This window comes from Folsomia candida, unplaced genomic scaffold, assembly GCF_002217175.1.
Source record: "Folsomia candida strain VU population unplaced genomic scaffold, ASM221717v1 Fcan01_Sc013, whole genome shotgun sequence".
Classification (NCBI taxonomy): Eukaryota; Metazoa; Arthropoda; class Collembola; order Entomobryomorpha; family Isotomidae; genus Folsomia; species Folsomia candida.
This window is the reverse complement of record NW_019091205.1, coordinates 3,015,861-3,042,092: the sequence shown is the minus strand read 5'-3', so window position 1 is coordinate 3,042,092 and position 26,232 is coordinate 3,015,861. Positions and strand designations below refer to the sequence as shown.

Here is a 26,232-nt window from a genome sequence, read left to right as displayed (position 1 = left end):
CTGAAGGGTCCCATATTTCTATTTCAGTCCACATTAAGCAAAGTGAAGGGTTAACTGGTGGCTGGAATGTGCTTGTGCCCACAAGGACATTCCGCTACCCTTTTGTGCAAACTGTAAATACACCTGCATTTGCCTCCGGACTTTTACCAAGCACAGTTCGCATTCTGACTTCTCTCAATCTTAAATATGAGAAACAAGCCTGATTTATTTTCAATTTAAGCTCAAGAAAGATAAGCGTGAGTACTCAACTAGAGAAAATTACTGTTTGCGGACGATTCACGATTCGCACTCAAGCATTTCTCACCATAAGTATTCCACTTCGTTTGAAACTTACCTAATGGAAAGTTAATTAAGTTCAAATTGAGAGTAAGCAACTTTAAATAAAACTACTTGATGGATACATTTTTTGGGATTAATAACTCCCCAAATACCGCATTCACATCGATATGAAGCCAGGAAAGAAACGGGAATGTGCAAATTGTTCAAAAACATTTAAAACTGTTCAAAATTTGACTAGACACATGGTCACGCATGATCCCGATGCCAAGGTCAAATGTGAGGTGAGCGTGCCAAATTGTAAAAGTTGAACTTAATTTGTAATCCATTACCACTTCTGTGTTACCAAGGTTTGCGGCATAATTTGCAAAAATCAACACGTTTTATCTTTCCACGTGTCGAGAGTTCACAGCGACCGGAAGCGGCCAAGTTGTGACACGTGTCACCGCGTATTTTTCGATCTTCCCACTTTACGTCATCATATTGGCATAGTTCACAGCACGAAGGAACGACCTCGTTTATCATGTGGAGTTAATGGATGTGCGAAAACTTACCTGGACAAACGTAGTCTTAACCAACACGTGAGAAAAGAACATGCCGAGAATCCGGTCCGATTTCCGTGCATACTTTGCGGAATGGACTTCAAGACGAGGTGGGAACTTACCCAGCACATTCCCACTCACACGACCGAGAAGCCCAAGTGTGCCACTTGTGGGAAAACTTTCGCCCACATCAAGCACATGAAATGTCACGAGGTAAGGAAGCATGTGGGGGGAAAGAGGAGGTGAAAACTTACCAATTTACATATTTATTTTACAGATGACGCATCTAGAAAAATCTACAAGGCACGTGTCAAAATGTCACGTCTGCCCTCAGACCTTCTTCAGTAGGGATGGCCTTCGTAGTCATATCCGAGTTTTGCATAAAAATGTGAGGAATTATCCATGCACATTTTGTGACAAGAGATTCTCCTGCTCAACAACCTTGAAGCGTCACGTGGATGCGAGACATGCCGCGAATAAAGATAGGAAAATCTATTCCTGCGACAAATGCGAGTACAAGAATCACTCGAGGTGGAATTTGGCGAATCATAGAGTGCGTCACAATGCAGCGCGGAATGGATGCTACTTCTGTACGAAGAGATTCTTCCGGTTTAACGAATTGGTCCAACATTGTCGAGCTCATACTCTAGAAAAGTTGAAATACTGATGTATGTACGAGATGATGATGGGTGTGTAAATAAATTGACAATTTTCGACATTTTAATTTATGTAATCTTCGGACTAATTATTCCGTCCATGTACTAAGCTCTTTATTGCTGATTTTTTACTAATTTTTTGAAGTAAATGAGATTTAAGTAAATAGTTATAGATACACATCACTAAAAATTGATGAGCATATACATCTCTGAAATTCATCCCGCAATATGTGCTACAAATTCATGGGGGAAAGCTACATAAATCTAGTGGAGTAGATTTTTTCAAATATTATAAATTTGATATAAATCCAATAATTTTGTATAACATGCCAAATTAATGAAACACCACGTGACTTAATCATCCCTTGAGCCAAACTTCCTCCACCAAATTTAAGATTAATCACATGATTTATTTATGAAAGGTCGTCCGCAAGGTTGAAGGGTTGGTTATTTTTATCCAAGAATTTGTAAAGTTTTCACTCGTTGAACAAAATGCAACCTTTTTCACACCACACGAACCAACATTTAGCTTCCCTTGTTCAATTACCCTGCAACACTTGCACAGGTGGTATCCGGACAGTTGATCGCCCACCTTTCATCGCCTCACATTTAATACCACACAGTACATCCCCCCCACAGATCATCCTTTTCACAGATCATATCCTACATATTTCATCCCCCCACACTTAATCTCGCCACAGTACATACCATACACACTTCATACCTACACTTTTCATACCCACCGATGCTAATAATAAGTCGGAGTAATCGCGTAGTTGAATTTATTAAAAAGGGTCAAATTCGAGAACAAATAATTCAGTACGTATTTACAAATATTGACCCATGAACTTCCAAGCTGTTTGTTCTTTGTGTGATTTTCAGTCTCCATAGAAAATTTCAACTGGATATGAAGATTTTGAAAAAACAGTACGGGTCACCCTCCAGGGTCAAGCACTTTGCTCATTTTTAACTTTATATTCGTTCATGAGAAGCAATCGGCGTGCCGGATTACATCTTTTCAAAGCAATTTCTAAAAATCGGTATGGGTTACCCATAAGGAGGCTCCAGATAACAATTTTACCACTGGGATTTCATATTCTTCCGTTAAGACACATAATTATGGGTAGAGATTACTTAAGTAATCTCTCTACCAAATTTCAATTTATATGACGATTTTGATAAATAAGTCCAAATTTTGATTAAGGTTCCCAAAGATGAAAATTTTTCTAACTGAAGTTATCTTTTTGCTATTAGGAACCATTTGCAAATTGTGTACCAAATTTTAGCTTTCTACAACAATTTTGAAATTTTGGTGCATGATACCCCACCCACTCCGATGACCCCCACCGGTTAACCACTGGACCGATTTCGCCCATCTTCGAATTCGTTTTCTAACTTTGCCGAATATGCATCTGGTAAAATTTCAAGTCAATCGGTTCAGTCGTTTTGGCTCTATCGTGCCGGACAGACAGATCGACGGACATGACGGTGCCATATGCCCTGACTTGGGCTAAAACTTCGCGGAAAAACAGCTACGCATTACGCAATTACTCCGACTTATTATTAGCATCGGTGGGTATGCAAAGTGTAGGTATGAAGTGTGTATGGTATGTACTGTGGCGAGATTAAGTGTGGGGGGACGAAATATGTAGGGTATGATCTGTGAAAGGGATGATCTGTTGGGGGATGTACTGTGTGGTATTAAATGTGAGGCGATGAAAGGTGGGCGATCAACTGTCCGTGAATCTGACGTGGGACACAACAATGTAACATTAGCAGTGATGGGCTATTTTACATTAACGTTATATTTATGCAATATTTACACATGTATGATTTTGATAAAACCGAACGTTAGACTAACATTGCAACATAGTAAATTTAATATCAATTATTTGTTGAAATTATGTTCAATTAATGCACCAAAATTAAAAAATCATACACAAATATAACTTGAAAATTACATTTTATTTTACACTGCAATTATGCATGTAATAGTTAGATTACAAAAATAGTTCAATACAATGGCATTTCTAAGCAATAACAATTAAACCGTACTAGATATATTCACAAACTTAATACATCGGAAAACGGACAAATTCACCTGATTCTAACAATGGATAGATAACAAGTTTTCAAACTTAAGGCCAATTTGCTGAATATACTTTTGGACTCGAATGCTTAATTTCGTAGATATTAGAACTTACATTGGAGCTTAAAAAACTCTTTTCCGCATAGATATTTTCTACTAGCGTATAAGCCCGTCTCCCGCCGGGCGAGAGATGATTAGATTATCAAAATTTCACCAGTTAAATTTTTGTAGATATTTGTTTTTAAAAAAACAATTTGACACCAACGGAAGTGAAAGCTATTTGTAACGAAAGTTAACGAGGAAAATTAAATGTCACCCACCTGGCTCTGCCATCTCTGCCAGTCCAGTCTTATTTTTGAACGTGAAGAATTCAAAATTAGTCCGATCCACATCGGTGATAACTACCTAAGAGCACTCCATTGTATGTAAGTAGACTCATGTCTACCATGTAGTTTATTACATATATAATTGGGAGCAAATTATTACTCTACATAGTTTCGGACGAAGATCTTTCTATTTCCGAGGCTAATTATAGAATTGTAGTTAGCTGCTTTTACGAGTTTGTATTGTACACACTGACTGCACTTAGCTGGTTTTAAAATTAAGTGATGACTGCACTTGGCGGTTTTTAGAATTAGTACGATGAACAAAGGAATACCCTTCCTTGATCAACATATATCGGTAAAGAAATGAAGTAAAATTGGAAAATGCCCGGAAAAAATTGATGAAGGATTCTGCAAGTGAAGAGTCATTGCAGAGTCAGTGCAGAAGGAGTTTGCAATCTTCGAGTTGGAGAAAATACAATTCTACGAGCTAAAAATGTACCTATAAACCATTGCCCGTATTCTGAGTACGATAAACCGAATCTTTCTGCTTGTAAGTTTCTGTATGAATTAGGTCCAAAAAAAGTAATGGCGAAAAATGAAATTATCAATATCTTTTTAACGTGAAAGAAGTCGATAGTGAAATTGAATACAGTCAGGTAAGAAGATGTCGAAAAAAAAGATCATGGGGATAAAAATAAAGTACAAATAAATGTTTGAGCTCAACATACCCTTAAATTTCGAATTTCAAGTCGATTGCATAACTTTACGTTGTTTTCGTTTGGGATCAACTTATAGAATCGTTCACATAATCTACGATCTAGCGATGGATCTAACAAGTAAGTTACTACTCGTGGATCGATGGCTGGCCCCAGCGCATAGAGTTGATACCCCTTGTCTCCAACGAGTAAAGGAGTTTAAAGGTTTCGGACATTCCGGAAAATAAATTAAATTAAATAGGGTTTTGCAGTTTATCAAACCCTTATGTAATCAAAATATAGCTGTTGTTATAACTTGACCATTGTTAGGCCAAGTTATAACAAATATGAAATTATCAAAAGTGCATGCATGCAATTGGGCACGCAATGCCAAAATGCTCATATGAGAATCAGAGCCTCTGCAATGTTTGAGATTGACTAAACATGGGATTGTTTAAAGTGTAAGCATGCATGCAATGTCAAAATGTTCATATGAGAATGGGAGTTTTAGCGACACTTGAGTGAACGAGATCGTCTAAACATGGGATTGTTTTTAACTCTAGTTGTTATACAATGCCAAAATGTTCAGATGAATATGATCGTGCTTGTGACAACCCAGTGAACAGACTGGAAATACCGACCAGACGGTTAAAAAGTTAATTTATTAATTAATTAACTAATTCAAAACAGTTTAAATGAAAAATTGTTAGCAAGTTGGAAGTGATATATGTGAAGTGATGAACAATACCAAAAACGCGTTATTGCCCAGTCGAACCGAATCCCTTATCACCGCGCGGCTCGCGGGATAAGAACTCACTTCTTTGAACGCCGTGTTCTTCGTCTTTCTTAGTTCCTTCAACGTATCGCACTGGTCCGTGGTACATTGGGATTACTGCAAGCTGCCCGAGGCGTGACGCCGCTTTGTAAGCGAAGTTTTCGCTCGAGTTGTTGTGCAAGATAATCTTCATCGTCCCAGTATAATCATGGTCGATTATGCCACCTTAAATAAATTTTATAAATTTGTAATTATTCAATTTGTAACAGTAATGTAATAATGAACAACAAACCTGCTGTGGATATCATTGTTGCTGCGGCCAATCCTGACCTCCCCTTAATCAAACCAAAGTGGTTGAGGGGCAGTATAACTTGGATCCCCGTCTCCACCACACCAACACCGCCACCACTGATTTCGCCAGAGTTTTGAGAAAATAGGTCATATGCTGCTGATCCAGGCGTAGCCTTCCTCGGAAACATTGCCCGTCTATGACGACGAACAAAGATAAGTCCGTCAACTGTGTGAGAAATTAATAGACAACAATTTTAGTTAATTAATGAAGTATTGGAATTTATTTATTTTCAGAATTGATCCGGTGCTAATTTGAAGGTAAGTATTGAGAGGATTTATGGAGCAATAACTAATAATCTAGTATTTGTAACCAAAATTTGAATTTTAAAACTTTTAGTGAGCTTAACATCGAATAAAGCTCTAAGCGTCCGGTTTTGCCGGGAGCATGCTACCAACGTCGTTGCGCATTTCTTCTAACGCTTTTACTAATGACCAATAGTGGTCGACCAGAATATTTGCGCCCACATTTTGATTTTTGCGTAAAGATAAATATGTTTTTGAGTTGTTATGCCATGTTTGGAGTCGGAGGTAGTATTCGCCTCCTAAAAACCCCTCCCACCAAATTGAATTTTGCGAATCTTTCTTCTCTTCGTAGGACGAGAAGTTTTTCTTAATTGTACCTGGCTGTTCACCTGCTCCTCCGCCGCTGAGTGAGGCTGGGGATCCTTCTTGGATGTCTTCCGCTTAGCGTCCTTCACGGCCGACTTGACTTGGTCCTTCACGATCCTCTTCGCAGGCTTCTTATCGTCGTCGCCTGAAAGTGAGCAATTAATTTAGTTAATGTTTTGCATTGAGTATTTGAAAATAATCGAATTATATAAAATATTAATCTACGTCTCGAATGTGTTAATATTTAAAATTAATAAATAAAAAAATATTACCAGCTTTTCGCTTAGTTCCAGATCCCGATCCCTGCCTAGGTCCTTCGTTAGACTTTTTCATGGGCTTCTTTTCCGCATCCTTAACTTCTTCTCGTCTACCTGTAAATAAGAGCGTAAACGTAATGTAAATTTACAAATTAAAAAATAAAATAAATGAGTAAAATAAAACGATAAATCTTACGGTCGCTATCCTTATGTTTCTTCTCGGCTTCCTTTCTGCCCTTGTGGGTCGTCTTGTTCTTGGCGTCTCTTCTCGGGGATCGGTCCGATTCCGAGTCGTCCGACCAAATTGCTTTCTTGCTCCTAGGCCTTTGACCCTCATCGCTGCTGCCCGACGAACTGCGATGACTTGACCGTGAAGAACTACTATCGCTGGAACTGCGGCTCGTGCTGCGAGTGGCGCTGCGGCTTCTGCGATTATCGTTTTCTGAAATAGAAATTAAATTGTAGATTCAAATAATTTTTTCTGTTTTCTTTGCTTTTGAAGCAATTTGCTTAAGAATATGTCTGAATAAAATTTCTGAAAGAAAAAAAACTTACTTTTTGGCATGATGAAAAATTTTCTTCTTGTTCACAATTCAAAGTTAACTCCTCGAAATTATTTCTTTGACTAATACGACTAAATGGAGATCGTTTAATCTCAAAATTGAACATGATGACGACAGTAAACAAGAATATAAAATAATACGATAACAAGTGAATACTTGCTTGTTAATGGAGTGATCTAATTAATTACTTTGTTGTGACTATGCGTATTATCTTCTTTGTTTGAGTTATTTTCTTTGTAACAAGAGGTATTTAGTAGATTGTTATTAAATTATTTTTTATTTATTTTTAATACTTCTTTCTGTGTACTTGATCTTTGACATTTTAGTCGTCATGATGTCACTTCAGTAGTATAAATATGAGAACCGAATTATTTTTAAATTCCATTTGGTATTTGATTATACACCCGATATCAACATGCCAAATTGTCACAAATAATTTAAGCTATCAACTCACAAAAGTATGATACACATACGTAAATTATGTCAGCTGATGACATAATTACTTAATTTAATTGAGATGATGATGATATAATAATTATAATAAACTTTCTTATTATTTAGACGCAAATCTCGGAATTTTGTCGTATTGTCGCTGCTGTTGCTGCTGCTGCTGCTGCTGCTACTACTCGCGGCTGGTGATGCTCGAAGGAATGAAACAATCTATGTGAGTACGACCACCACATTTATGTATAATGACAATTTAATAATTAAATACTGTAGCAGACTGGAGAACGAGCGGATTCTTTTATAAGCGGAGGAATATATGCGTTTTCACTTCTCTCATATCAATGTGCGTCCTTGCGAATTTATGATTTATTCAATATTTAATCTTTCTTATCCTCATTTCGTGTCATAATTTTTATAGATGAATTCATGGAAATCTTGTACGAGATGCATCCCATGTGGACTTCAATTCGCCTCAGCAAGGCGGTTCGAAAAACACGTTGCGAATCACAGAAGGCCTTTTAGATTATATGTATGCAAGTTATGTAATTTAGAATTCACTCAACACAAAGCGTACGATATTCATATAAATTCACATAGATGTCCGCATTGCATGTATGAGGACAGCGATATTTTTGCTGTAAATAATCATATTTTGACGCACATAAAATCTTCTACGACGGCAGCAAGCAGTCGACAGACAGGATCGAGAAAGCGACAAAACGACGCATACCCTTTTAAAGAGATAGCTGCATTTAAGAGATATGTCAGAACATATCGACATAGAAATAAGAAGAAAAATGCTCCGTATCGTACATTAATGGAATATTTTTCAGAAAACAAGCGTTGTATTTATGGCATTATTAAACAATGCTTAAATGACTACAAATCCGTAAAAATTCAAATAACCCTGAAATGTAAATTTATTAGAGACACCCCGTTTTGCGACAAAGAAGAAGAGGAATATTGCACACAATTTATAAATTCGAATATGAAAGTTGTATTGAACAAATTTTATCTGACTGACGTTTTAAACGAGATTGATACGAATTTTCAACACCAAATTGAAATATTCGAGAAATATGGTTCGGGATGGAACTTATGCGAAATTCTAGGAAGCGATATTCGGGTTGCCGAGTTCGAGATTTTGCGAGGTGGTTGCTTTGTATCGGTCCCTGAAGAGTTGGCTGGAAAGAAAGCAATTATCAATCCGCAAATGCAGGGAAACAAATGCTTTCAATGGGCTTTTCTGATTGGCATGCATATTAACGATATAAAGTCACTTCATAGAGCAAGGATCAGACAGTACGAAAAATTTGTAAATAATTATGATTGGAAATGCATTGAGTTTCCTACAACACAGCAGAATATCAAAACATTTGAAAGTCGAAACGCTGAGAAGATGTTGGCTGTAAATGTATTCGGGTTCGATGATCGAGGGAAGCTAAATATTAAATACCAAAGTATGCACATCCGAGATAAAAAACGGAAAATTGTTAACCTACTTTACGTTCAAACCTGTGCAAATAATCCAGGACATTTTATGTACATAAATGGAATTGAAAAACTTTACGGTTCTAAAAATCATCATAAGCGATTACTGTGTTATAATTGCCTTGCTCTATTTCCAAGTCAAGCTCGCTTAAATAAACACGAAGAACTTTGTTTTTGTTTCAAGAAGCAACGCGTTTGCATGCCAGATCCCTATGATTTACGCGAGGAGCCTGTTTGTCGATTTAAAAAGTTTGAAAATAAGTTAAAATCTAGGGTTGTCATTTATTCGGATTTTGAGGCTCTCTGTATGAAAGTAAAGCGAAGAAGAGGAAAAATACGGCAGTACGCTAAACATGTTCCGAGCGGTTATTATTTTGTAGTTGTCTCAAACGATGAAGTGATTTATAAATCGTTATATCGTGGAAAGGATTGCATGGAAATATTCGTAAAAGAGCTTGATGAAATTTGCGATCAACTAAATAGTTTGAATTTAAACAAGGTGCCCATGAGAAATCTTACATTAGAAGAGCAAACATTGTACGAAGAGAGTAATATTTGTCACATTTGTGAAAATGTTCTCCAGGAGGATAAAGTAAGGGACCACTCACATGAAACTGGACGCTTTAGGGGGGCAGCGCATCGTCAATGTAATGCCAAATACCGTCAAAAAGATAGAATACCGGTTTTAATGCACAATTTTAGGAGCTATGATTCGCACTTACTGCTTAGTTACGTCAGAAAACTGTCTGCGAAAGAAGTGAAAGTGATTCCGTCTAATTCTGAAAAGTATATGGCGTTGCTCTGTGAGAATTACGTTTTTCTGGATTCGTTTCTCTTCCTCAAAGCCTCGCTGGATACTGTTACGAATGACTTGTTGTTGGGAAATAATTTTGAGCAAGACTTCAAACCATTAATACAGATTTTCGGACAGGGTGCGGCTAAAGAGATGTCCAGAAAAGGAATTTATATGTATGAATATATGGATAAGTGGAAAAAGTTTGATCAAAAAAAGTTTCCCAAAAAATCCGACTTTTACAATTCATTGGCAAGTTCGGGCGTTTCAGATGTTGATTACAGGTACGGTAAACATATTTTCAAATCATATTGCTCGGATTTAGGGGATTATCATGATCTCTATTTAATGACCGATACTTTGTTGTTGGCTTGTGTTTTCGAGAAATTTCGTGAGGTTGCCTTGACACATTATAAACTAGATCCTGTTCACTATTATTCGCTAGCAGGGTATTCATGGGATGCTGCATTATTAAATACGAAACAGGTTTTAGATTTGTTTATCGATTCTGCTATGTATAATACTATAGAATTAGGACTCCGCGGTGGTGTTTCAATGATTTCGACGCGATATGCTTCGGCGAGGAATAAGTATATACGAAAAAGCGGAAAAATAAAAGATGGAGACAATTATCTTTTTTACATTGACAAGAACAATTTGTACGGGGAAGCTCTTCTTCAGCATTTGCCCACAGGAGATTTTGAATGGGAAGACGCAGAGTTCGTTCAGAATTTGACAACGGAAGAAATTTTAAAATGGGGCGATGAAGATAATATCGGGCGAATTTTAGTGGTGGACCTAGGGTACGGGTCGGCATTGCACCCCAAACATTCAGAGTACCCGCTTGCCCCCGAGAAAATTTGTGTAAACAGTAAGCTACTTTCTTCGTATCAGACAGACCTTATTTCGCATTATAATATGACTTATTCTGAGAAGCAACCTAAGCTCGTACCGCATTTGGGCCCTCGTAAAAGGTACGCTGTTCATTATAGGAATTTAAAATATTATTTAAAGAAAGGAATGACTTTAGAAAAAGTACACAGTGTAATTAAGTTCAGTCAATCTGCATGGTTGAAAAATTATGTCTTATTTAACGGTTCTTTGCGTCAACAAGCACGAACCATTTTTGAACAAAATCTGTTCAAATTTATTGTAAATAGCATTTTCGGGAAATCCGCAGAACAAGTACGAAATCGAGAAGATGTTAGAATTGTGAGTAACCTAGAGCAGATGAAGAAGTTGACTAGACATTCGAATTTCAAAAATTATCAAATTTTAAGTCCTGACCTCGTCATAACTTTTCTTGACCGCGCAGTGGTGAAATTAAATAAGCCGTTGTATATTGCCTTCACAGTACTCGACTTAAGTAAACTCTTTATGTATGAGTGGCACTATGATAAAATTGGCGAGTGGTTCGGGGAAAGAGCGAAATTCTTGTTTACAGATACTGATTCATTAGCATATTCAATAACCACTGAAGATTTGTACGAGGACTTGGCTGAGCACGCTAACGAGTTTGATTTTAGTAATTATGACCAATCACACTTTCTTTATTCGAACGTCAACAAGAAAGTTATAGGGAAGATGACAGATGAAGCAAAAGGAAATGTTCTAGAGAGTTTCGTAGGTGTTGCGCCGAAGATGTATTCCTTTCTTGGAAAAGGTATAAGAAAGAAAGCAATGAAAGGTGTCAAGAAACAAATAGTTGATAAGTACATTAATCATAAACGATTTAAATCAGTGCTATTCAAACAAAAGAAATTGGTATGCAGAATGAATCTGATTCGTTCACGGCATCACAAACTCTATTCTGGAAACTTTTCGAAAGTTGCACTCCATTGCTTTGATTCAAAGAGATACATTTTAGCTATGGGATTAATACCATAGCCCATCATGATTGTCGCATCGTTGCGTAAACCGTTTACATCGGTTAGAATTTATGTTAAGTGTATATGTGAAATAATAAAATTAAGAGTTGTAAATTGCATGAAGTAAACGAAAATGGTTATATTTCATTTTAAATATATTAGTTTTATATTTGTACAAACATGTAAGTCGAGTCTATGCAATAAATATTTTCAAAAGAAATTTGATCCTTTTGCGACAAAGTGGACAATAATCTTGTGTACACACGCAGTCTAAACACATACTTAAATGGGCACAAGGCAGAACCACGAATCTCGCTTCAGATGCATCACAAATTTTGCAGATAGGATCAACCATTACGGTAGCCAGAATTGGAGTTCCAGCAGCTGCAGCTGAAAGGTAATCATTATAATATTTTGCATCGTCTGATTTTTTCTGTAGCGAAACTAACAAAATTTTTACCATTTTCAGAATGAGGTTCTTCAGAGGCGGTATCAACAGAAAAATTTTTCTATAGAAATAAAACAAAGCTTGTAATTCTAATATTACTAATACAAATTTGACTTGAAATTTTTTTTGATAAAATTACCTTCTGATTGGCTTTGGCTTTGTTAACCAATAAATATGTACACTTATTCGAAAAAAGAGCGTGTTCAATCCAAGGATTATCTTCTGGCAACCAATTGTGCGCGCCGACCCCACAGAAATAACAAATAACTTTATCTGATTCGCCGGAATAATAAAATCCACATTCGGCCAGCGTATGGGGTGTTTGCGCCTTATTGGTCGGCCATCCTTCGTACGATTGAAGCCGTTTTTGGAAAGTGCTCATGTCCTTATTAAACATGTTGAAAGGTTTATAAGTTAGGTGTTCCGAAACTTGTGCTTGCATTTTGATTTCGGCGTCGTTTTCTTTTAGCACCCGAATATACATTACGCATCGGCGTAGGTCCATGTGTATCCCTCGATGAACGAGCTGAGTCTGAGTTAGAATTTAAGTTGTCTTTACTTGATATAGGTTTCCATTTTTTAAAGCCTCCCATCCTAGAAGCGCTATCGGTTTGATTAGAACGAATTCTGATTCCTTCCAGTGGACCCATTAAGTCTTGCTTAACATCCTTGGACAACATTGTCGTTGGAACGTTTACCATCTTACAAACTGTTAACATACGATTAATACCTGCAGGATTATGACTCCACTTCAATTCTCGTGTTACGTAATTTACCAAATCAATTATGTTGGTTTCCGGGGCAAATTCTGTTCCAAAAAAAGTTACCCTTCCATTTGTGTCCCATTTGATAAGATCGGGCCTTGATTTCAGCATGGTCATGAGAGGAATAAGCTTCGTAGCTTTGACGTTTGCGGGCTCATTTCTGAGTAAGATAATATCGTCCAAATTTAAAGGAGAACTTTGAGGAACTTCATTAAGTGTATCTGGATCCCACGCCGTCGCTGAACCTTTCGACGACGCGAAACTCTGGTTTAAGGTTGAGTTTGGTGACGATATAGCAGATGAAAAATGATCTAGGGAGCTAAAGTCTGCACTACTATCGGCATTAATCGCTGCATCTGGTTTGTCTAGGCTAAGTTTGACCTTTATAGGATCAGCTAGTATTTGATTCAATTGTTGCTTTACACTTTTCATGATGGAACCATAAAGTTGAATTTTTATGTCATCAGGGATTTCAGAATTATCAAGTACTTGATCGGCTCGACCATTTGCATCACGAAAGAAATGCTCTTTGACTTGAGATAGAGGGGTATGTCTCTTTAGCAAACGCTTGTATTCGTCGTCTTCAACCAGTCGCATTCTTTGTGCCATTTTATAACCCCAATTGTGAGCCAATGGCTCTACCTGCAATTGCACCTAATGCTGATAAAACTGGTGAAATCAGAAAAGGTAGAAAACCACCCTTTTGCAATAATAAGTGCTTTTTCTTCTTGTGTGATAAAGTTCGTTTTGACAATTTTCTTATTGAGTCTTTGTGCAATGATAACTTTTTTAATTTCTGTTCTGCTACCGGAAAATTTCCACATACAATATTCATAGCAATCTCTGTGAGAGCTCTAATTTGGTCGGGAGTTGCCGCTTCAATGAGTTTCTTCCTGGTCTGGTCGTTGGATTTGTGTAACGTCTTCAGAAAACCTTGATTCCTCTGTAAGCATTTGCTCATCCTGATGTTGCAGTTTTTCGAAATAAAACGAAATTACAGCCGCCTTGAAATGGCTACAATGGGGATTTGCTTTATGAAATCGTAACGGGCACTGTTGCTCTGTCATTTCTTGCAAGTCGTTATATTCACATCTTAGCTGATCCCATAATTGATTAATGTTATCATCCATAGTATTAATGTCAATAAGTTTGCAATTTAGTTTAAACAAGTTTCGTAAAACGTTCCCTTAGTATATACAATATTATCTACGTCTCTATTCAAAAGTTCTTGTAAATAATCTCGTACGGTAATAAATTTGTCGTTTCCAGATGACCAATAAATTTTATGCAAACGATTTTCGCAATACCGTACAATTCTTCTATCGTTCATGTGCAATCTATCGAAACTATACGGTGACTTGACAAAAAAATGATTTTCGAGATCAGAGGCGACGATTGACAATTCTTTTATAATAAATGCACTGTGCAACTGAAAGCCCTCAATTTCAATAATATATTTCATTTTGGTAGATAAACAAATTTATCCGTTTCACCTAAAATACCTGGTATTACTCTGTACTGATCGTCACAACGTGGGTGCAAATTTAACACTAAATAGGAGTAAGGATTTTTTGTAGCCTTTTTATAAGCGTCGGGAAGGAAGCGTGATTTGTTCGGGAAAACTTGTCTGCTTAAGTAATTAATTTGTGAAGCAAACGTAGGCGACTTCATAATTACTGTGTAATGGGTATTTAATCTCATGGTTTTACCGTGTTTACCTTGCGGGAATAAATTTTGGGTTAAAATTATTACAGAGACTGATTTGTGATGTGACCCCTTTGTAAGTAGTTGATGAATTTTTTCGCTTTGAACAGCGTCATTCATTTGATCGTCAATTACAATAATATTATTGATACCCGGATTAAATTCCTCCAGATCGAATTCCAAGCCTTTGATTAGTTCGACATGAGGTAATTTTGACACTAATTCTCTATACGCTTCTTGTTCCTCTGTGAAGCATATTACAACCCTATCTGGTGCTGGAGTGACAATCTTATTTGAATTTAGCAACAAGGATTTTAAAAATTGTGTCTTGCCTGATTGCGTAATTCCCGAAACACTCATAGAAAAAGGATGTAACAACTGAAATGTATTACCGTGGTCAATTTCCATTGTTATGCTTAAAGGATCTTTTTCTGAAATGAACTGTCACGACTGAGATTCCTTTGGTGAAATGGATTTCTTCTCCATATTCATTGCATAGCAATATTTCGATGGTGTCGAATTCCAACTTACTGATTGGTAAATAATATGGACGAAACGTTTGCGTTACGGTTTGACCTTCACGACCTGTGATATCCACGATTCGTAATAGAGGAACTAGACTGTCACCAACAATTTGAGGTTGTACAAAATCACAATAGACGAACATATGGTACATACTCCCGAAATAATCAGGTGGATTTGTAGCAGTATTTTTTCCAGTAAATTTTATAATATCGGGAAAACCCAGACAATTTGACAATAAGGACGATAGTTGAATTTCACTGTGTTCAGCGTTTACCGATACACGATTTACCTCAGAATCGTAGTTGAAATTGGTAATCTGCTTCCCGCTTTCGACTTGAAGTGCTTTATTTAATTCTGTACATAATGTAACTATGGATGAATAATTTAGATTCGGTAATACATAGGTACCTCGCCAGTGCGGTTCTAAAACCCCAGTAAAAATTTCACGCTCGCTAACAAGGGTACGAAAACGAATTAGTCTATCGCTATCTCGCAAAAACGTTTTCATTGAGTGATTATATGTTAATTCTGTTAGAGCAACTTCGTATTCGTCAGGTAAAAATTGAAAACGTTTCGGTAATTTTACCTTAAAGGAAGAAATTCTGTTATCTGGAAAGTAAAGAGGGCTAACGTTTGAGGGTAGGAATAAATAGAAGGACATTTTGTCGAGAGTTCAGAGTTCCATAAAACTTTAAACTATTAATGAAGACATTTTGAGGATATGTCCTCATATTTATATCGTTGCTCGTAGCTTACAGATATATTGTGTCGAATCGTCGCTTATGAAAAGATCATAATTGTAGTGTACTAACTAAGGCGCAAAATGAAACGTCTGCACATATTTGATCATTCCGAATATCATAAGGCTCTACACGAACAAATTGGAAATGGAATCCCGGTATTTAACGGCTATCGACAGAAGGGTGGTGGTTTAGGAGGTATATTAGGATATATAGGTCGATATGCGCTGCCTCTTTTAAATAAATATATTCTTCCGCATGCTAAAAATGCTCTTATTAACACTATTTCTGATGTGACGAGCGGTGTACCTCTAAAGAGCTCAATTAAATCAAACGCAACGAGTTTGTTAAATAACGTTGGTAATCATATAGCTGGTCGTCAAGCGGGAGGCAACATGGTAAGAACAAAGCGAGTAAAATCTAGTTCCATAAGTTCATTACCGCTTAGGTCGCCGGCAAAGAAACATTGCTCGGTTGTTAGATCGAAACAAACCAAGGGTTATAATAAGAAAAGAAATAATAAAATCAAGAAAATATCTAAAACTAAGACATCAAATAGAGCCAAGCCAAGAAGCAGAAGTGATATTTTTGGATAATGGCGATGATTAATAAATATTCAAGTCCATCAATTCGCGGGCAAGCCGATCTTTTCAGTTTGCCTGCGACCGATACCACCGTCGAATCGAGCTTTTTCGCCGAATATAAACCAGTGGTTAATATTCAGGATAGCGACGCTAAGATAGAATTCAGAATTGTAGGAAATTCTTCACAGTACTTAGATTTATTCGATCATTTTTGCTATTTCCGTGTAAAAATAATCTGCGGGGACGGAAAAGATCTACCTGCCGATGCTGACGTTAGTACAGCAAATTTGTTCATGCATTCACTCTTTACGAATTGTGATGTTAGTATCAATCAACAATTGGTGTCTACGAGTAATAATTGTTACATGTACAAGGCATATATGGAAACTCTATTGACGTTTGGAAGGGACTACATTAATTCTCAGGGAACTTGTCCCTTATTTATCTTAGATACCGAGGAAGGAAAACTGGATAAAGCAAACACTGGATATGAGGGAAGAAAAAAATATATCGCCTCCTTGAGCCCTCTCGAGCTAATTGATAAATTAAAATTTGATTTGTCCTATCAACAACGTTATATATTAAATGACACCACTGTAAACATTAGCTTAACACGGGCCACAGAACTGTTCTCATTACTTTACCCAGGACCTAAAAGTGGGGATCCTGATCTGAACCCAAAGATAAAATTTTTGGATGCAAGTTTATTTGTGAGAAAACATGTCCTTTATCCTAGTATCGTCCTCTCTCATCAAAAACTCTTAGATAGTGGCCACAGTGCCAGATATCCTTTTAAAAAATCGGATGTAAAATTCTTTTCAATTCCGAAATCGAGTCAATCCTTCATTGAAGAAAATGTTTTCATGAGCACTGTTCCGTCCAGAATTATATTGTGTCTCGTCCCTAGTTCGGGTTTTATTGGCGATTATAAAATTAATCCTTTTGTGTTTAAGAATTGTAAAATTAATTTTATTTCCTTGTCGGTAAATAATGTACCAATCCCAATTAGAGGTTTAAATCTCGATTTCGATAATAATGCGTATTTACTACCGTATTATATGCTATTTTGTTCGCTTGGAATTGCCGGACAAGATCAAGGATTAACATTTGACCGGAAGAAGTTTGCTGAAATGTTTACATTTTTTGCTTTTGAGATAAACCATAGTGCGGATCCGACGTTACATTTAGAAAAAACTGGGTCAGTACGAGTAGAAATAAAATTCGCCTCAGCAGTTCCAGAAGCAGTTAATTGCTTAGTATACTCTGAGCATCAACGTGTTCTCGAAATAGATAAGTTTCGACAAATCAGCGTCCAGTAATGGATTCATATCAACTAAGATATGCCCTGCTCTGTTCCATCGAGGGTTTTACGGCTTAATCTAATAAGCGGAGGGATAATCATTCCGAACTCAAAGCTGCCATGATAGAAAGATTTAATAGAACGCTAATGCTTCGTCTGAATAAGTTTTTCACATTTACAAATGATACGAAATACATAGACAATTTACAAGACTTTGTACAATCCTATAATTCTTCAGTGCATAGGTCCATAAACTGTCGACCAAAAGATGTAAAGCCTTCCAATCAATTTAATGTTTGGATGAAGAGTTACGAGGATTTGCAGAAGTCAAAGCCGTTTATTCCTAAATTTCGAATCGGACAGTATGTTAGAATTAAGATTCAAAAAGCAACATTCGAGAAAGGTTACGCTTCGACGTTCACCACTGACTTGTTCAAAATTCGAGAAATCGTAAACAGCACACCTGTGACATATAAGTTAAGTGATAATACAGGGGAAATAATTTTAGGTGTATTTTATCCTGAGGAATTATCTCTCGTAAAAATTTGAAATTAGTTCCCGAAAAAGTTTCTCGGAAACCTCTGAATTATGAGGCTTATAATTTTTTTTTTAAATTAGCATTCCCGAACCGGTTTTGAAAATGAAATAAGCAGCAATAAATAAACATAAAATACATAAAAAAATATCCGAATAAAAATATAAATAGAGGCAATAGTATTTAAGGAGAAAATTTGCGAGTATTATCCGCATTTGTTCGCTGAGTTCGAACCTATTCACAAGTCTATAAGATGGAAAACAGTCTGAAGGACTTAGCCTCAGACGACGAAAAAATTACATCTGAACAAGTGCCTGAAGATGCGCCTGTTTCTGCAAATGAGCGACCCAAGCGTGGTAAGCCCGATCTGGATGGGAAAGCCGGTTCTTCGAGTAAACCGTCGACTGCTCAGAAACTCAAAAAGTTCATCTGTAAAAGAAGGAAAATCGAAAAATCTTCACAAGCTCCGTTAGCATCAGGTACTCATGTTTTTCATAGGAAGAATTCTTCCGAATCATTGCTTGGCTAAGGATCGTATATTCATATGTAGGTGTTGAATTTTCATCGTCTGGAACATCTTCATCGTCGGCATCATCATCCGACAATGAAGGGGCTCATGGAACAGACCTTACCGCAGTTTGTGGTATGAGCAAAATTATGCCAAAGCCATTTTTCAAGCCAAGGTTGAGCGCTAGAATTGATGATCACTCGATTGAGTGGTACACCTTAGGCAATGAGATCGTTTTAGACATTAAGCTTTGCGGTTACAGATGTACAGAATACTATAATAATCATGTGAGATTCCGAGGGCACTATTTACATGAATTACTTAATTTTTTGAACGAAATACCGAAAATTTATGAAACCCAACTTCCTACACAAACTGCTCCGCTCAAATATTAAAAACTTTGTAAAGGCTTAGAATAATTAGTTAATATTTGTAAATGCAGATCTTATAGACCACCTTTTTCCAGATCATTTGCTAAATGGTTGTATCGTGTTTAATAAGAGGTTCGGAGGAAAGTCTTACTTGCAATGTACGACAATCGGTGAAGAAATTACCATCACCATTGGCGGAAATTCGCTTTTTGAGTTCATTTCAATGAACAGAAGTCAGTTTGGCGAGTTTTTGAAAGTGTTGAATGAAATGAAAATCGAGTGTCACAATCTCTTCGATTTGGACGGACCTTTAGACTTAACTACTAGACAATAGGATTTTAGTTAAATATGAATAAAATGTTTCCTGCACACACAAAAATTGTTCAATCTTATTTATTTCTAGGTGATAACGACGGGAAACCTGACGGTATCACTAACGCTCAAAAGGTCTTTTTGGCAGTATTCGGAATTTCACCTACACCAAAACCTGCCGGCACTAATCAAATCGGTTGGCCCGATAGAGGATTCGAACTTAGTGACCAGGGTGCATTTGTGAGGAAAGACTATTTTGTAATGTGCACACTGAAATATTGGTATACCGAAATCCCGAAAATTTTGAAAAGGAAGTTTAAGATCATAAAGAAATGCAATTATGAGAAACAAGCTATCATACAAGCCAAAAACAATGTTCATATTCCCACATTTGATTTTACCGGCGTATTAATGGTTTCTAAGCATTACATGGATTAATAAAAACACGAAATTGTTTAAAAAACAGAGGAACAAAATGTCTGCACCGTGTTTTTATTCGAGCGCATATATTGACATCGCATCGTAATTTATAGAAATAAATAAATATATATAAATAAATAAATATATATATAAATAAATATATATTTAAAGACATAAATATTCCCAGCGGCCCGCAAGGGCCGCTGGGAAAATTTATTTATCACAATGGACCACGGGTGGCCAAATTCACAGCAGCATATAGCTATTTTATGAAGAGTTCAATTATGTGCTTGGTGCACATCAGTCTATAACCAGTACCATATTCACGTTCCTTGTCAAAAATAGTTGGAAATGACAACTCATATGACTTACTAGATTAAAATTATGCTAACTCTAAAAATTAGTTATTAAATTCATTGTCATCAAATTGCACTCACTCCTCATACTTCACGGATAGATATGTAAAAGGCTGGGGTATTCTACAAAATAAAATATCCTGTAAAATAAGTTCTTTTAGAACCCTGGCTCACTTAAGGAAAATGTAGCCCAAAAATTGTCTAAAAATAGATTTAAGATTTATATGTTCAAAGTTCACAGGATCCAAAAATGAGACTCCTATTCAGTTAAGAAATAGCCGAATGCAACCCAGATGTTATTTTTAACTACAATCCTTTATTTCACTGCCGGAAATGACACCCCATCTGGGGATAAAGAAGAGATGTTTCTTGTTAATTTTATTTACAAAGACATTATTGAAAAATAATAAATCCCTTAACCATTTACCATGAACGATTTTATTGAAGCGATGCTTCAATGTACATAAAGTAAATTCATAAAATCTATCATTAGCACAAATAATAATTTTCCATAAATGTTTCAGGAAGTTTATACGATTCTTCCTATTACCTTGGAGTCGTATTGATTAAGTGACCTAACGTCTTGCATGAATCATCTATATTTTCAACAGTCTGGAATATCTACTCATCTTAATGTGTTCTAAGAATTTTAATTAGCATGTAGTTTCTACCATAAACTTTTAATAATACAGACTTATGTAAATCTATCTTGGCAACTAACGTTACTTCGCTTGAACATATCTGAGCTGATATTTAACCCGATCTCTTTGCCTTTGGTCTGTTATTTTTCTATTCTGATAATTGTACCTCAAGCTTAACGAAAGTTCTGCATCATAAGAGTGACTCATAAAGTCCCAAGCTTATAATTAACTTGTGGCACAGGTTTTACTTTTTTGCGGCTCAATAATAAAATTATTAATTTCATAACATTTGCACTTTCACCTTTAAATAGATACTTAAACTATATCAACAAATATCACAATGAAGAAAGTGTCGTGCGTTATATCAAGTTTACTCACATGCCTCGTGGGCCAGGCCGAAAGTAGCAAAGAAATGGAAAGTTTCAAACGGTAAGCCATCTAGTTGTTAAAAAATCAATAGTAAATAAAATTTAGGATTGAGTTTAGCAAATATGAATTTGTAGGCATTTGTAGACGTCTTTCAAACATTTAGAAATGCACGTACCTACCATGTCGTACTGTTTGTCCAATAAAATTAATTTACGAACTTGTTGCCCCCTACTTTTTATGTTGTTGAAACCCTTATTACAAAAATACTAGTGCTACATGTGATTTTTCATTTTGTATCTCCTTTAAATACATTCATTCGTATCCTTATTGTACGAACAGGTTTTCGTTTGGATATCTATTTGTTCGAAATGTAGATTATAATTGCACCACTAATATGTATAGTAGACGGGGAAAAGATAATGTGGATCAGTCAATTATATGCGTTACATATCGTCGTACTAATTCATAAAAGACCTAAGTGCAGTCGATGATTAATTCAGAAAAGACCTAAGTGCAGTCGGTGCTGAATTCAGAAACGACCTAAGTGCAGTCGATGTTTTATTCAGAAAAGACCTAAGTGTACAGAAAAAAAGGACGAAAAGACCTATGTGCAAATATGTATTTACGTATGGCTAAATCGCGCGATAACTTAAGAGAATCGGTTTGGCAATATATAGCCATAAGTAAATACATACTTGCACATAGGTCTTTTGGTCCTTTTTATGTACACTTAGGTCTTTTCTGAATAAAACATCGACTGCACTTAGGTCTTTTCTGAATTAATCATCGACTGCACTTAGGTCTTTTATGAATTAGTACGACGATATGCAAAGGACTGCTGCTTCAACCGCATGGAATTCATTGTCGAAAAAGGGATAAAGACTGAAGTGAGAAATGTCAGTTATCCGGGGTCTCTAAACACCAGACAGAGATAAAATAACAGATCAAAAATATTACAAATTTAATTGATTTTAACACTACTTCTATCCTTGTGGAAATTTAATATACAAATTTAATTGTTTATAAATTTTTTCTAATTCCCCTGTTATTGACGGCTTTATCCGATCTCCCGCATTTTTTTGCAGGTGTGATTTACTAGATATATAAATATTTTATATGTATGTGTTTATATGATTTATATGTGTATCTACGAATTGGGACTGTTTACAGAAGACGACTGAAAGGAATGATATTATGAGCGGCCTGTAAATTATGCATATAAAAAATCTGCATAATTCATCACACCTTCGTAAACAGCGTAAACCGTGCCATCATCAACTTCGCAATTCTGCACGACACCACCACTGGCCAGCAGCATGATGTAATTCGTACACTCTTACTCGCTGGCCAGACAGTGTCAAATGGTGGACTGGCTAGTTTGTGATTTTGATCTTTCACCTCTCTCACGACCGGATGGAGTAACGACAATAACACGACACTGTGTACAATGCAAGCATTAAATTCATGTATGCATGTATTTATATAATAATTAGGTTAAGATTTGGACTTTGTTAAGAAAAGACGATAAGAAAATGGTTGGGAGAATGAGGGGAGATTATTCATGGAGATTAATTACGTTCTGGACAGCGAGAGAGGAAGGAAATAAAGGGAACCAAATTATAACGTTTACCAACCACCAAAAAATTGAGTTATTTTCGCACTGCTTTATTTGAATCGACATTTCTATTTGATTGATCCAAACACCAATTTATACAAAATCCGCATATTTTACACATACATTTGTCAATACAAAAGAGCATATTTACGCGATTTTCACAATATAAATGTGAAAATTATAGCCTTCTGGAAGATTGAAAACAAATCAGCCCAGTGGAGCGTTCTTAAGTGTATAATACTTCTTTCAAGCTGAACTAGGTATCAAATAATCTGCAAATAATTACCAATACTTACAGGTGATTGTAATTTGTATAACTAGATAAATACATATTGTATCAAGAAAGTGATTGGAATATTGAAAAGAATTGTTCCCTCGGCGGGCTTTAATCGACAAACTTTCAATGATACTACCTCGTCATTTCGAAGAGGACTGACTATTTAGATGACGATGTCTTGGGGAAAGTATTATAAGACTATTGTCCCGAGTCGTGAAGAATATTAGACTGCGTCGTACCTGGACAAGGTACGACCGTGATGACGTGGAACTGGCCAATAGGCGGAGGAAGCGGCCAAATACGCGGTAAAGGTTATTAAACGAAGGAAACTTTACAGTTCTTATTAGATAACCCGATTCGTATCACATAGTTCTTAATGACAAGAAAAGGGTCATGGTGAAGTAAGAAGATGAACCAATAGTGGTGCGTTAAATCTAAAATAATTTTAAAATTTTGTACGAGGCATTTAGAGTCTCACTACCACATACCTGGCAGACGAAGTTAACGAATTGGCTTGGGATACAATTCTTTGCATTGAAGGGTAATACAATATTTATTATCAAGTGCTATTAAAAGCTCAACGTACAAAGAATATTTGAAATATTTGATCTAGTTGGAAGTGGTTAATATCCATCTCGAAACGTATGCAATGATACTAAAAACAGTTCCATTGGGAAAAGCACAAAGTGCACAGTTATTCCGAGAATACAGTGGACTTAATCTTTGGATCGCAAATAAATAGGTGGAGGGATGGATCCCTTGCGTTCTAGACGACCATTAGAAATAATTATGCAACTGGATTAAATCCCAAATGATGAATTAGTGAGATGAGAATATGTGAATTACTTTGATGAGATGCAAATATTTTTTAACCTTACAGGACGTTATATTAAGTACGGATTTGCATAATCGTTACGGAGCGCGTGGTGTCGACAGCTATGTTCGCTGCGTCACAATAGTGGAAAATTTAAGAGAAGTTGTTGCCCGTACACAAATGGTAGCTACTCTGAATTAGCTATTTTATATATATATATACATATATATATATATATATATGTTAATGCTTTATGCATACATATACTAATTGACGGACTAATTAGCGGACCCAGCTTCATTCTTGCCTAATGCAAATTCGATGGAGATTTTTAGGACAAGTCAAGTGAATCCAATTCAATTGCAGGACCGTATTTATGTTGACGTCGAGTGTAAAATGTGCACGAAATATGGGAATAAGAAAGCACTCCAGTTGATTCGACGTCTTCTCAAGGTTTGGTCGTGTAGGATTGAAATATTTTCATATACAAATTAAATGATTTCATCCTATAATTCTATATATGTAGCTAAATATAAAATCAAAAAGTCATCAAAAATTTGTAATTAAAAGATCTCACTGTAATGATATCAAACCTGGTTAAATTAAAACACAAGACAAGATTTCATTACCTTTTACATTTAAGTATGAATTATTTAAAACATTGCATCATACGAGACAACTACGGATGCCCCTAAACTGTTTATACCAACATCGAAGAGAATGGAGTGAAAGGTAAAAAAACTGCACAGTTTGTAAAATAGTAAGACACAGATTTTGCCGAAATTTTGCTATTTGTGAGATATCGATTTGCTGGGTTTATGTATCAAGGACGACCAGCACAGAACACAATCCCCTTTGGATATGATCAGCAGCCCAACAAGCAAGGCAGCAAGATTAGCAATTGATAAAATCGTCTTGCAAAAAACAGCACCGTTTGTATATTCCTCCTCAACCATTTCCTCACCAAAAGTTCAGATTTTGATCTCAAACTTGTCTCATGTATGTAAACGAGCAGAGTTAATTTGCTATAGGGAAGTGCGCCTAGCGCAGAAGACTGGCATAAAAATGTGGATATCTGGAAATATAGCAGACTGGGCTTACTAAAAATTTACGATGATAAGGTAGTGACCCTACCCTACAATCACCCTCAACCATAGTTTGCTCGGCTTCGTGTGTGGCTTCCACAACCAGTTTCTTCCTGAAAACCCCCAAAAAAATTTTCTCACCTACCTGGAGCTTGCTACCACATTCGGTTGATTTTAGTCTATCCATTCGGTGTTTTTCATTCCTTATGATATTAGCTTTTAACATATGTCCCTACTTTTTAAATGTGACCACATGGGGGAAAGTTTGGGGCAATTTCCTCTCGGCAAAAAAAAATCACAAAATTTTTTTTTTAACTTTTTGGCAATTTTTCGAAATTTTGACTTATTGACAGCGAGTTACGTTCAGCCAAAAAATAATTTTGTGCATTAATTTTGAAGATGATGACCAATGACCATGGATTCCAAAATTCATTTGATCCAGTTTTTCGCGTACGTATTATGGTCACTGGGGTCACTTATAGTGAAGAATCCAGGGTCATTCAACTCTTTATTCGTTCCATGTCTCGCCTCCACGTGACGCTTCAAATTTCTTGAACAGGAAAATCTCAAGTCACAAAATAGGCATGGATAATTCCTCTCATTTTTATGTGCAACTCGGACGTGGTATCGTAAACCATCCTTGCTAACAAAGGTCTGAGGGCAAACTTGACAATTTAACACGTCTCGGGAAGATTTTTCCAGATGCGTCTTCTGGAAAATGAATAAGCGCATAAGGTAATTTCCCACTTCGTTTATTTCAACAATATGCTTACAAAGTTACCTCGTGACATTTCATGTTTCTTTATGGGCGAAACTCCTCCCACAAGTGGCACAAATGTAGGCCTTCTCCTTCGTGTGGGTGTAAATATGACGCTGAAGTTTATCCCTGGTTTTATATTCGTTTCCGCAAAGTGTGCACGGGTATCGGATCGGATTCTCGTCATGCTCAGATTTCACGTGGTTCGTCACATCGCACTGGTGTAGATAGCTTTTCTCACAGCCAGGAAACGGACATGGTAAACGAGATCGTTCCTGCGTACTGTGCATGTTCCGAATATGATTCCGTAATGTGGGACCGTTGAAGAAAACCCGGTGACAAGTGGTACAACGGGGTCGATTCCGGTTG

The 26,232-nt window shown here is 36.4% G+C and overlaps 1 protein-coding gene and 4 long non-coding RNA genes across 14 annotated transcripts; 3 read left to right on the top strand and 2 right to left on the bottom strand.

The window, feature by feature from the left end:
• Positions 1–5,355: 5,355 nt before the first annotated feature.
• Positions 5,356–8,293, top strand: LOC110855691. 6 transcript variants are annotated; one of them, XR_004836029.1, is made up of 6 exons: positions 5,356–5,559; positions 5,629–5,968; positions 7,701–7,803; positions 7,863–7,929; positions 8,005–8,115; positions 8,184–8,293. It is a non-coding gene; the product is annotated as an uncharacterized LOC110855691 (long non-coding RNA). The 6 variants fall into 6 exon arrangements; XR_004836031.1 differs by lacking the exon at positions 8,184–8,293 and having other exon boundaries at positions 5,629–5,867; positions 5,945–5,968; positions 8,005–8,176; XR_004836028.1 differs by lacking the exon at positions 8,184–8,293 and having other exon boundaries at positions 5,356–5,507; positions 8,005–8,176.
• LOC118437335 lies at positions 6,361–6,894 on the bottom strand. The gene is made up of 3 exons (XR_004836032.1): positions 6,773–6,894; positions 6,592–6,690; positions 6,361–6,464 (listed from the first exon to the last, which is right to left on the bottom strand). It is a non-coding gene; the product is annotated as an uncharacterized LOC118437335 (long non-coding RNA).
• Positions 6,907–7,223, bottom strand: LOC118437336. The gene is made up of 2 exons (XR_004836033.1): positions 7,132–7,223; positions 6,907–7,018 (listed from the first exon to the last, which is right to left on the bottom strand). It is a non-coding gene; the product is annotated as an uncharacterized LOC118437336 (long non-coding RNA).
• Positions 8,294–18,464: 10,171 nt separating the features above from the next.
• Positions 18,465–19,854, top strand: LOC118437334. The gene is made up of 3 exons (XM_035856280.1): positions 18,465–18,817; positions 18,889–18,981; positions 19,289–19,854. The coding sequence occupies exons 1-3, from the start codon at positions 18,592–18,594 to the stop codon at positions 19,549–19,551; spliced, it is 582 nt and encodes a 193-aa protein (XP_035712173.1). The 5' UTR covers positions 18,465–18,591; the 3' UTR covers positions 19,552–19,854.
• A 3,054-nt stretch (positions 19,855–22,908) lies between these two features.
• Positions 22,909–24,623, top strand: LOC118437378. Of its 5 annotated transcripts, none has more exons than XR_004836065.1 (4): positions 22,909–23,190; positions 23,252–23,512; positions 23,678–23,748; positions 23,821–24,623. It is a non-coding gene; the product is annotated as an uncharacterized LOC118437378 (long non-coding RNA). The 5 variants fall into 5 exon arrangements; XR_004836066.1 differs by having other exon boundaries at positions 23,252–23,748; positions 23,821–24,029; positions 24,088–24,623; XR_004836067.1 differs by having other exon boundaries at positions 23,252–23,748; positions 23,821–24,204; positions 24,388–24,623.
• Positions 24,624–26,232: the final 1,609 nt, after the last annotated feature.

Coding starts and splice junctions, on each gene's coding strand:
- LOC118437334 (XM_035856280.1), top strand. CDS start 18,592: ATGGAAAACAGTCTGAAGGACTTAGCCTCAGACGACGAAAAAATTACA. Junction 18,818..18,888: donor ACAAGCTCCGTTAGCATCAG/GTACTCATGTTT, acceptor ATTCATATGTAG/GTGTTGAATTTTCATCGTCT. Junction 18,982..19,288: donor AGACCTTACCGCAGTTTGTG/GTATGAGCAAAA, acceptor TTGTAAATGCAG/ATCTTATAGACCACCTTTTT.